Source organism: Scomber scombrus, chromosome 23 (genome assembly GCF_963691925.1).
Source record: "Scomber scombrus chromosome 23, fScoSco1.1, whole genome shotgun sequence".
NCBI lineage: Eukaryota > Metazoa > Chordata > Actinopteri > Scombriformes > Scombridae > Scomber > Scomber scombrus.
In genome coordinates, this window is record NC_084992.1 from 9,713,099 (window position 1) to 9,726,304 (window position 13,206).

Sequence of the window (13,206 nt, forward strand, 5' to 3'; positions counted from 1 at the left end):
TCTCTCCCTCCTTCTGTCGCTGCTGCTCAACCTCGTCTTTCTACTTTCTTCTCCTCTTTGTAAGTGTTCTCCAAAGACGATGAGAGCATGCCCTCCTTTCCCTCTATACAAAAAAAATTAAAAATAAAAAGTAGATCCAGTTACAAAGGAGCCATGCAGTCCTGCAGCGGTACCGAGGTGAGCTTCAGGTGTCCCGGCATGACGCACGGTCCGGAGTCCAAACCAAGGCAAGGTGGAGTCGGGCTTTAGGAGATAAACTCGGGCTCCTATTCTAACTAATGTAGCCAGGAGGTGCAGGAGGGATACATGGTGCAGCCTGCAAGGTACAAGGGGGAAGCCAGATCTATGGAGGAGCGGGGAGGTGCCACAAACACACACACACACACACTGCTCACCCACGTAGAAGTAAGCGGTCACAGTTCACCAGTGCACCAGCTCAGGGTGCAAAGTTTCTCCTGGTTTCTCCAAAAAAAGCGACAGCCTGTTACTTCACCCCCAGCTCAGCTCGACTGCTCCGGCGGATCCTTGATTGCATGTTGCTGGTGGTGAGATGGCCACATAAGAAGAGAAGGGGGAGTGGGGGGTCGGTACGGTGGTCTTCTTGCTTCTTTTTTTTTTGGAGAGCGCACAAGAAAATATGTCTGTGTTGGAAACCTTCAGTAGGGGGGCTGTCAGGAAATGAGAAATGGTCACAAATAAAGTCTGGAGCACTCTGTTCAGGGTTTTTTTTTGTTATAATTTGCTTTGCAGCTGAAACATCACGTCTGCGCGGGGCTGGCTGATCCACCGTGCCTGCACTATCAGAGGAGGAGATGGTAGTGTGTGGATAATATTTGTGGTGACACGGTACACTTTACAGAGGCAGGAACCAGAGACGTCATTTCCTGTCCACGCAGGGTAGCAGCCGATTGGTCAACTCTCAGGGCACGTTTTGACAAGAGGATGAGCGGTGCTGCAGACCGGGATCAGGCATAGAGACATGAGACGATAGTTGTGCGCGCTATTCCTTCTTCTGGAAAAAGCCAAATTCAGAGCGCTGCCTGGGCTTCCCCGCAGCCCTGCTCCAGAAAACAGTGTGAGAGCAACAACAAAACAAAACAAAAGAGGCGGCACAGTGTAGTTTTGCAGGAGGCATGGAGCACATCTGACCCAGTAAGGTAAAAAAAAAAAAAAAAAATGACACTAAAATGCATTACATTTGTTTCCCAAACTCTCAAAAAATGAAAACCATACACACACACACACACCGGTATATGAAAGCCAATATAACGTTTATTAAACATTGATGATCATGTCAGTAAGTCTGATATGATGGAAGTTGCTTTTACGCAGATGTTGCAGTCACTTTCAAATGTTTAGATATATTTTTTTCTATATTTAATCTTCATTAAAATGTCTAATAAACTCCACTTTTTACTTTTAGCCGCGTATCTTTACAATTGTCAGAGAACTGCATCAACTTTGAAGCAGTTTCAAGCGAATTGGTGCTTTTTTGGGGGGGTATAAAAATTAAACCTGCTATGACTTTGCTCGCTCTTGCCCTTAAGAGCAATGCAACCTTAACATGTTGAGTTTGGATTGCTGTAGCGAGTGTCTGCTCCTAAATGCTATTTCAGAAGCTCATTTCACCTGTTGAAAAATGTGCTTATCAAGTTTTTTTTTGCCATGAAAATGGTCAAATCCAAAGATTATCAGCACAAAATATAAACTCAGTGTCAGAATACAATATCCGCCTTCATATTCATTGGTGGAGCCCATATTACAGGCTCAAATACATGAGGTGGACACAGCAACAGCGACACATGCACAATATAACACGATGCAATCAAACCCAACAGCAGCACAGACCACAAACTGAGCATTTATCAAAGCTGAATCAGTTTGCACACAAAAGTTATGCGATTTAACAGGTGTTTCAGTTATTTTGTCCACCCCCCTCTCCTTCTCCCCCCCCCCCCCCCCCTCTCTCTCTCTCTCTTTCCACGCAGCATTGCCTCAAGTCTTGTTCATGAAATGGCACCCGAACTACACTCCTACAACAAAAACCTTACTATAAAATAAGCGTTTAACACATAATCTGTGACAAGAAGTGAGTAATTTAAAAAAAAGAAAAAAAGGGGGACAAAGAGGTTACCATTTTTTTCTCTATTGAAGATTAAACAGCTTGTTCACTGTATTGTATACATGCAGCAACAGCAGAGACATCTTTATAAAACACACACACACACACACACACACACACACACACACACACACACACACACACACACACACACACACACACACACCATTTTACTGCCGGCTTGAAGTTGACGGTGCAGCCTGTAGTTTGTTGTGATTGTGAGACAATTTTGGACTGAAACACTTGGGTGGAATCTCCTCTTTACAGGTGAAACATCTTTGGAAAACACAGCGAATAAAGCATTTTGAGCGGGGATTATATAATTATAGTTTTGCTACGTGTGTATGTGTGTTTCTTCTTATTTTTTTTTCTTATCCAAGGCCGTAATTACTGAACACAACCACGGGTCGTTACTCCTTTCAGCTGGCCTAATCTCACAGAGGATGAATAGAAACTGTCAATCAGACGCTGCACTCAGCAGCGAGACAAGAGGGGACTGATTGCTGCTGCTGTGCTGCAACACACACACACACACACACACACACACACACACACACACACACACACACACACACACACACACACACACACACACACACACACACACACTAACACACTGTTCCTCCTTCTTCCTCCTTCTCTTCAATGTTTCTCCCTCTCTGCCTTTACTGATGCACAGCTAAAACATTTCCCCAAAAAAGCAGATTTCTTTCTTTTTCTTTCACCACGTTTAACTTTTTCTCGTAAACTGCTCCTAATTTGATTTCAGTCTCTGATAGGAAAGTTAGTTTGTGTCATTTTGTGACATTTATAATATTTTAACAGCCCCCCGGAGGAGGATTTCTTCTTATTTATTTATTTATTTGGCTGTTGCTTTCTGCTGTCAAATGTGTTTGCTGCACTGACGTGTGTTTCCACACTTGTGGAAATCATTCTCACTTAAAAGCAAATATAAACAGACTTAAATGGGCAGAATTCATAAAACAGGATAGATAGATAGATAGATAGATAGATAGATAGATAGATAGATAGATAGATAGATAGATAGATAGATAGATAGATAGATAGATAGATAGATAGATAGATAGATAGATAGATAGATAGATACTTTATACTAACTTTTTTACTCCATATATATAACATTTATTCAACCCCTACAGTGCTTTTTGTACTTTTACATCTACAATTCTACATTTATATATTTAAAAAAAATGTAGGTAACTTTGCTTCACCTCGTGCAGCTGCATCATTAAAATGCTGCGTATACGTTAATGCGTCAATAACCGCAATTAAGTAACTGTGTATAAGACTCTTAAATAGGCCATTCTGCATGAGGAATAGTTTTAATACTTTAATTTGTTCATAATACCTGTATATTAAGAGCAACGTATTTTGCAGGACACTCGTGGAGCAACTTTTACTTCATTAAATGAACTTTTAACGCCACAGTCAATCGACTATGTATATTGGTCATCGGCTGTTGTGACGATCTGTAAAACGGTGCCATTCATTTTCATTTTGCACATTATCACTCTTCATTAATTATCATTAACCTTCACATACTGTTCACACTCTGACCCTTCACACTATGGCCTCATAATTCATCTGTAAAGCCAATTTTCATTCATAAATAACCACCTAATAAATGATGTGATTAATCTCTAATGAACTTTTAGAAAACATTATTTGTTGTGGAGAAAACAAATCACAACATAGATATTATGGTTCTATGTTACCTAAAACAGGAGAGTATAACACCCATCATGATTTCAATGCATGTTATTGAATATGGAGATGCATTATTCATTATTAAATATGGGTCAAATTTAACCCAGAACACCTTCTATGTATGAAAATGTGCACCAGCTGCGTAAATGAGTGATGGAAGTTGAAATACTTTAATTTTTGTGTAAATTTTGGGTCCATTTCAGGCTAAAATAATATAATTTATGATGTTTCTGCTGCTAAATCAACTTTTGCCTGAACATTATATACGGAATAATTCATATTTCAGTATGATTGCTTAACATAAAAACAAGTTTTCCTACTTTTAGACAACAGAAAGCCTCCTTATACCTCCAGGAGCTGTTTATTCTCAACTAATTTCTTTAACGTGGTTTCAGAAAGTTTTATTAGCACGTGATGATCTGAATGCAGCTTCAGGGCCTTTTTCAGCCCTGAAACCAACATAATCTGTGGAAAGCACTGAACTTTTGCTCTGTTTTTTAATATGATAATGATCAAATCTGAAGATATCCCTCTATATATTAGACTTTAAAACCAATTGCACTGCATATTTCTGCTATACGCAAAATCCCAATTATGTTAAATCACTGCAGATAAAGGCGTATATCTCCTGGCACATGATATTGATGCCTGTAGCCAGACGCTCTGCCTGTGTGCCCACAGGACAAAAAAAAAAAAAGAAAGAGGAGAGGAACTTTTTTTTTTTATTTGTACCAAGCACCGACTGCCTCATCTCCGTCCCCTGTGTGTGCGGATTGTATTGCGGCCTCGCGGAGATGAATCTGATCAATCAGATCAATCAACAGAGATTACTGTAATCCCAGAGGTCAATGGGAGGGCAGCGGGCCACGCAGAGTTCACACATCCCACACAAGCTCCAGACAAATCTGTGCAGGAATGGCAAACATGCGTGAGCCAATGCAACTGTGGTTTTAAAAGAGTGAAATAATGCAGACTGAGTTAACACTGTAGTGTCAATAAAAAACAGCTGCTGGGGAAACACTGAGCCTGTGTGTTTCATTAGTTTTACAATCATTTCACAAACCTTTACATGAGGCGGTGCAGGACTGTAAAAACCTCTGAAAACAGGTTGCTACGTGTATTTTTAACCAGTGGGTCAAATGGTGTCACAAACAAGCATTTGGGGGATTTGAGTTTATTTAAAAAAATAAGTTGCAAGAAACGCGCTGTGGTCCAGTATGACAGCTGCTGGTGCTGCTGGTGAAACTGGACGCGCGCACTCCGAGGTTTGCTGCTGATATTAGAGATGACAAAATGAAATAACGCAGCAGCTCTGTTGAAATAAACCTTGGAGGAAAAGAGGAGGAGAGGAAATGTGTCGCAGGATGAATGTGAAATAACATGTAAGTAAGTAATTTTAAAAAACAAACTTTATTTCTCGCATTAACAGACTCAAATAGCTTCTATAAGTACAATCAGGTATTTTCAGGAGGTCATACATCTTACTCACCTTGTTTTCAGGATGTTGCTCTCAGTTTGTTTGCCGTGCGTGAGAGCAGAAGACTGAAATAAAGCACCACAGTGAACGCGATCACATCAGAAAACTGCACAATTTCGTTCTTCCAGAAATGTGAAAATCACCCTGAAGCCTACCTGCACACAGCACTGACTGTGATGTTGTCGAAATGTAAATTCATTTAATATTCTGGCCTCTTTTAGAGGAAATATTAATTGTATTGGGTAGAAAAGTAGCTGCACACGTTCTCTAAATGTCACTAATAGGATGTGTTTTTAGAGGCTGCACCTGAACGTAACGATTATTTAGTCTTTTATGGATTTAATTCACATTTACTGACTGTCAGTCAAGGTTTCAGTTTAATAGCATTAAAATCAAACACATGTTGCTCAAGAGAAAAAAACAGTTTAATTTTACATCTTTGAATGCTTGAAATAAGAACTTTATAAATCACATCACGATGAAGTTGCATCAACAACAATTTTATTCTTATTATTATTATTTTAGCAGGAAGTAAACATATATGTTGTAAGTTTGTACAGGACAAAACAAAAGGCAGTTTCAGATAAATAACATAAAAACAAATAAAACAAATATTTCACACCAGCTGTATGAATCCCACTACTACTCTACTACTCCTATTAACAATAATTATAATAATCACAGTAATAATAATTGCAGGTAATTAATATTTAATCTGTTTAAAATGTTTTCTTGCATGTCAGTAATTTTTTTTAAACTATTTAACACTTCAGAAACTTGAGCTATTATTACAATACATTAATACACTGACAGAAGAGACTTTATGTTGAATATTCTGATCAGATTTTGGTATTAGCAGAAGCCAAAAACAATAAATAAAAAGTGATTTAAAAAAAGAAAAAAAGGAAAAATAGATTATATTTGACTCTTTTCCTATAAATGCACCCTTTTGTAGATTTTTTTTTTTTTACTGGCTCACATCTGTCTCCGGTCAAAAGGTGTTTTTTGTCCTGATGTGCGTCATGAGGTTTTGGGTTCGTGCGTCTGCAGCTGAGTCCGGGTGTCGCTCGGGACACGAAGAGTCCCAGAGGAGAGGAGAGGAGAGGAGAGGAGAGGAGAGGAGAGGAGAGGAGAGGAGAGGAGAGGAGAGGAGAGTTTTTCCGCAAGAAACCCGACGATCCAGACACCAAACACACAAACAAACAGCACCTACTGTGTTTATACACTCACATTCTGCTCATTCACTTTTTAAAACCATCTGTAATATTTATTTTTTATTTATATATTCATGGTTAAACACTTTAAAACGTAAGCAGGAATATGCACACACCTGCCAGAGTTGCAGCTTTTTGTTTAATTTGGAGTTTGAGCAGCCATGTTTATTAAATATTGATTATATAACGACTGGAAATGAGACAGAAAGACAGAAAAGTATCTTCTTTTTCCCCCCATATTCTTATTTATCCACTAATAATAACTCTTGAAATAAAATTAAGATATAATTTTCTAAGTAAAAGTTTGTCATGCAGTAATAACACACGTGCACTTTGTCTTTAAATATTCATTATTATCTATATAACTTGGACAGTTAAAACTCAACTAGTTCCTGTCTTGTTTTCATAGAGGATCCTCCACAGAGTCAGCTGGTCATGGGATAAATGTATAAATTGTTCTGCTCAGCTGTGATTGATAGTTTATTTGATTGGAAGTAAAAGTAAAGCTGTAAATCATAGCGTGTAAATAAAGTAAAAATGCTTAATTAGTGTAAAAGACAACAAAGCTGAATGTAGTTTTTATCCATATAAAAAAGAGAAAAGCAGAGTTCCCACTTTGAGATATTTGAGGAAAAATGCTCATAGTCAACCAGTAAGGTGTGTAGTGGGTGTCATTTTGAATTAAAATAAACATTTCTGACTTGTAAATTAAAATAGAAACATAAGCTAAAAGTTACCAATTATTCTAAATGTTTGAATCTACTTGTTGACACAAAGTAAATAAATAAATATATGACTTGAGTGTGAGCTATTTGCTTTAGTGTTTCCTATATGTTCATATAATCATTTTGAATTTGCTATTTGCTATTTAACCTATTAACTATTTGTCCTGAAATAAACTAATTGCATAAAGACTTTAATGCTCATTTAACATGAGGAAAGTCGTAGTATTGAGCAGTTTTCTGTCATCACAATAATCATAAAAACATGAGTTAGTGCAGCAGAGGTTACATCATGTCATGCAGGACAGTTACTTTAGATAAATACAAACTGAGCTGCAGCGGAGTAGACTGCCATCAAGTGTTCCTGTAATGAACTGACAGAGCAAAGTCAAACACACAGACACGTTTTTATTTATTTTTTAATATATTTTGTGACATCAAAAAGTACAAATCACGCACACATAGGGAGGAGCAGATGTCAACATAGAAACTGCTACATTCTTGAAACATTACATATAGAGCACTTCAGTTTCACACTATGAGAAGGAGCCAAAAAAACCAAAAAAACAGACTTTGACCTAGTGACAAGCAAGCAAACGATAAATAAATCAGTGTAATCTGCAAACTACACCGAGAAGAAGAACTCGTGGTCAACTATGTAGAGAGACACAGAATCGTTTCATTTAAGGCTGAATGCATAAAAAAAAGGGTGTGACAGAAAAGGGGAGAAAAAGGATATGATTGTTGTCAGAAGGTGATATGATAATGGAGATCATGGCACTTGCTCTATGAGTACAAATGTTAATCGATCAGGATGTGAGCTACGATTCTCATGTTTTTATTTCATTTTTTATGAATGAATATTATTTAAACTGATGGAGGCTGAGTCAGATAGCTACACCTGTCGGATCAGAGCTGGTGGAAATGTAATGGTGATGATGATGATGATGATGGTGATGGTGGTGGTATTTTAACACTTGGAAGGACAACAAACAAAGAAGGCGTCACACCGGATCAAGAGAGCAACATTTCTACAGTTTTCTGATCCCATAGATATATTTTTCTATTTGCCCTTCCCTCCCCCAGAGGTGTCACCGGGCTTTCAACATGTGCAGTCACCTCCCCGCTGCTTCAGACTGCTCCGTGCGTTTGTCTGGTGGTTGCAGTATGTGTCGGGGTAAAACAATGTTAAGTCATTCGGACAGTACAATGGAAGGCACTTGTGTCGCATGTGCGTCCTGAAGGCTTCATCAATTCAAACAAAAGAGACTAAATGTTAATCCTTCCTGAAGCCTGCTGAGGCCTGGCTGCAGCAGGGCTACCTTAAAGGAAAAATCCACCCAAAAAACACCTTTAAAATACAGCTGTTGGGTATGTGCAATGGTTTGGTTTTGAATTAGGGATGCAACTGATTATTTTCTAGAGCTGCAACAACTAATCGATTGGTTGATGGACAGGAAATTAATCTGCAACTACTTTGATACCTGATTAATCATTTAGACACTTTTAGGAGCAAAAATGTGATTCTATCAGACCCTCAAATTTGACAATATGCTGCCTTTCCTTGTCTTAAATGACAGTAATTGTAATATATTTGGGCGTTGGACTGTGGACTCCAGGAGACTGTGATGAACATTTTTCACTGTTCAGATGTTTTATAGAAAAAAATAATTAATCGATCAATTGAAAAAGTAATCTGAAGATTAAATGAGAATGAAAATAATTTGTTGCAGCTCTATTATCAATTAATTAGTCAATGAAATGCTACAAAAAAGTCTTACAGCCTACATTGATGTCAGTTTGCCTGTATTTCAATAATGATAAAGAAAACACTGCAAAATGTCACAATTGAGATGCTGAAACTGATGAAAATTTGAATTCTTGCTTGAAACAAATGACTAAAACGATTAATCGATTATCAAAACAGCTACCAATTAATTGATTACTTGACTAGTTGTTGCAGCTCTCTTGTGATTTTTTATTTCTGTAGAAAGTGGACAAACATAAAAAGCATGTCAGAAAACGTTTCACAGATTTTGGTGTCAGTTCCTCATAATGAAAGAAAAAGTGCATTTGTGTCTAGATGCACAATAATTCACACGTATTAAACAGATACAACTCAAAAAGACCAGTTTCATGTTCTATAGCTGGAAAAATGTGTTTTGAGGTATTTCTCATGGCAGGTACAAAACCCATCTCCATTATTGCTGCTGCCAATTATTTCCTCACTTACACCTTCACACATATTTCTGAAGGGATTTCCCAAAATATCAGTAGATGTAGACAAAGCAGGTTGGGGTAAAACAAAAATATAAAGAAGCAACCGAGATTTTAAAAGTGTGAGTGTCCAAGTTGGATTTTTCCTTTAAATAATACCACCCTGCAGCACAGTTAAGGATCATAATTTGCCCTAAAAAAGCCTTCAGAATGGAGAGCGTTACATACAGTGGTCTGTAGTGCCCCCTGGTGGTTAAACAGAGACATTACAGGATCAGCACTGCTACTAAATTCGACCTCATTTCCCTGATTTGTGCAGAACACCATTCTTTTAGCTCAATTTCAAGTAGATTGATTAATAAAAGAGCCCTTTATACACACCTGCACATTTAAATCCATGTGGGATACAGTTTGTTCAGTTTGCACATCAGGAAAAAGAGTGAACTGGAGCACAAGAGGCAGTGAGAAAAAGGAGCTGAGGCTGCGCTGATTTAAAGAGCACTGCTGCCCCCTAGAGGTTCAGTAAAGAAAACACACATCAACAACAGAACTTAAAACAAGTGGATGGGCGAGAGAGAGAGAGGTGGAGATGGTGGAGGAGTTTATAGGGCTTTTTGGAGGAGTCGTAGACAGAAGAAATGTGACAAAATGTCCGTTGAGATGCTGCAGATGTTGCGGTGAAATTCACAGCGGAGGAATGTTCTTGTATGTAAATGTTTGCAGAGACGTTATCTATTTCGTCTGAACTCCAAAACTCAACACCGGGGTTTTCATATGCTGCATGTGGCGCTACGAGTGCACTATGTATGTTTCTATTTCTTCTTCTGTTTTCAGGATATGGCGTGTGCGTGTGTGCGTGTATGCGAATAGGAGCAGGAATATGAGAGTCAGTCAAATCCTTGCCAGTCACTCTGTTCAGAGTCGTACTCCAGCTCCACCCCGATGCAGCGGACGCCCTCCAGCAGCATGGGTGTACCGTGGTGACGATCTGGTCAAGAGACAGAAAGAGAGAAAGAGAAAGAAATCAGAGGGAGCCATGAAACTTTCAAGTACAGTTTGACAACCCAAATAACTTAAAATCCAATCACTAATAATTAGTCAGCCAGGTTGCCTCTGGTTAAAAATAAAGTAATGAAAGATTATTATTATTATTTTTTTTTAGATAATTAAAAAAAGATGTGATGACAAGGAATTGATATCCTATGTATCATAGTTGAGTAATTACATTTAAAACAGTCTTGTGCTATCTGAAGATATAATTAATCTAGCAGTACTGTTGTGCCACCTGCGAAAACACTGAATTTATGTGCAAATGAATTTTTTTTAAAGTTCAGAATCAGTTTTATTGTAAACAAGTTTCAGAAACAGTAATTCATTTCATCAAAAATACAAACAAATTCAGAGGACATCATTTTCATATCACATTTGCAAACTGTATTCAACCTTTCAGGACTGCAGTGTCAAACAACTATAGAAACTGGATAAAAAACAAATGAGAAACTGCTTCCTGGATCAAAGTCTGATCCTCTTGATACACAGCAAACAAATGAATGTCCAGGGATTCTCCGAAAAGTCATGGCACGAAAGGTAAAAAGCTTCATCATGTAGCCACTATAATAATATTAAGTATTTTTTTTAACTTTTATACTTTGATGAAGCAGTGTGCCTTGACTTTTTGGGAAATATATTCCCTCTTTTTGTGAACATTAACCATGAAAACAGTTTCAGATTGTACAAAAAACCACGACCACAGTAGCTCTACAGTAAGCAGCTACTCATTCACTTCAACGTCTTTTCTTGGTTTCACTAAACTTAAAAAGCCAGATGAAGAAATAACTCATTATATTTGTGTCTGTATATTTTGACACCCTGAGTAAATACCAGCAGGACTGCTGTGATAACCACATCACTGCAGCACTCGTGTGTATTCTGCTCGCCGCTGGAATCTGACAAACAACCTTCTCTCCTGTGGGTATTTATTTTGTGCTTCTTATTTTTATAATGTTATCATTGCTGCGGAGGATCTCTGCAAGTAAATAGAGGTTAATTTTCCCTGGTTGTTCCTGGAATGAATCCTGTGGTGGAGAGGTGCAGATTTTCCTCTAATGCCTCCTCCATGCGGTGTCTACACAACGAGGGAGGAAGCCCAGACTGAGAGGCTCAGTTTAGGGCAGCAGCTCCCCCCTCGCCTCCCCCTCCCTCTTTCCCCTCCCTCCTGTTTGGAAATATCTGCTTGCGTGCAGTTAAAGAAGCTCCTGTTTGGAGGCTTCCAGTTGAAAACGCTGCACAGCATGACTGATCCCAGAAATCAGAGCTGCAGGACTTAAAACTAGACACTAGACACACACCAGTGTTATAACGAAAGTGAAACAAGGTTAAAGGACACTCACACACACATCTATATTAAAATTCTGTATCTATAACTAACTATAAAACCTTTCACAGTGAACTTATGCTTCAAAACTCAGCATTAGTTCAGGTCTAGAGCACTATTGACTTGCTATTCTGCTTTTCTACATAATATCAATGCATTGGTGGTTCAGTGGTAGAATTCTCGCCTGCCACGCGGGAGGCCCGGGTTCGATTCCCGGCCAATGCAACACATACTTTTCGTTTTTTCCCTCCTACTGCCATTATAAACTACGAGAGCAAGACCCTGACATCAAAAAAGTAGTGCAGCTGCAAAAAATGACTTCTTTGACTGAGCAGTTATTGTCAATTTATTGTTTAGTCTGTAAATTCATGTCCAAGGTGATGTCCTCAAATTGCTTTTGTCTGAGAAAAACACTCCAAAACCCAAAGATACTCACTTTATTTAGCTGTGAGAAAGAGAAAAGCAGGAAATCCTCACAATTTTAAAGCTAGAACCAGAGAATTTTGTGTAACTTATTTATCTAATTAATAATCAAAATAGCTGTCCATTTTCTGCCAACTCACTGATCATTCATTTTATGAACTGGTTCAACCCTAATAATAAAAAAACACTTCCTTAAATATATCACCATGTTTATACAGTTTCTAGTGATGCATTTGTAAGGATTGTTTTTTTAAGCGTCTGAACGCTGATCCGCTGTTTTATTTTACTCACTGAGTCACTTATCTAATAGCAGCAGTGCAGCTCGGGGGTAACAGCAGAGGCGGAGGCAGACTTTAATCCATTGATCTGGTCGTCATCCAGGCCTCAATTACACTCAGACATCTGGACAGATGTTCAGGGCACGCTTTATGAGTAAAAATAAACACTCGGTTACCCTCGAACACACAAGTTCTGCTACTGTATACTCACATAGGCACAGATGGAAAGACGCACATGCTTCCTGTACCTAATTCTCCACCTGCTGACATCTAATTCAGCCCTACTAACACTGATTTAAATGCAGGAGTCAAAGTCATTACAAGCTCTGCTCTGTCAGGTGTGTCACAACGGCAGAGGACAGAAAAATACTGTTACTGTGAATTGTAGCAGGAGAAGAGATTTGTATTTTATTCGTTGTATGTATATTTTTTAAATTCTCTAATTGTAAAGAAGGTTATTTAGAGTTTTTATTATTAAAAAACTGTCTGTAAACTAACATTACAACTCATTTTTTAAGGGGCTATTGTGATTTAATAACCTGTGATTTGGTTGTTGAAGTCACCAGCAGGTGGCAGCAGCACACAAGTAAAGCCTGTTTAAACTGTCAACCTCAGATTTCTCAATTTACAACTAAAAGAGGCACAAAAGAG

The 13,206-nt window shown here is 38.3% G+C and overlaps 1 protein-coding gene and 1 non-coding gene across 2 annotated transcripts in view; one reads left to right on the plus strand and one right to left on the minus strand.

Annotated features, from left to right (window-relative positions):
- Positions 1–7,658: 7,658 nt before the first annotated feature.
- The window catches only part of LOC134006011 (adipose secreted signaling protein), a 28,062-nt gene continuing 22,514 nt past the window's right edge, over positions 7,659–13,206 (minus strand). Inside the window, exon 6 of the mRNA XM_062445062.1 lies at positions 7,659–10,468. Coding sequence (XP_062301046.1) covers positions 10,368–10,468 — 101 coding nt within the window. The 3' untranslated portion in view covers positions 7,659–10,367. The remainder of the gene's footprint in view (positions 10,469–13,206) is intronic.
- Positions 12,009–12,079, plus strand: trnag-gcc (transfer RNA glycine (anticodon GCC)). Its single transcript has one exon. It is a non-coding gene; the product is annotated as a tRNA-Gly (tRNA).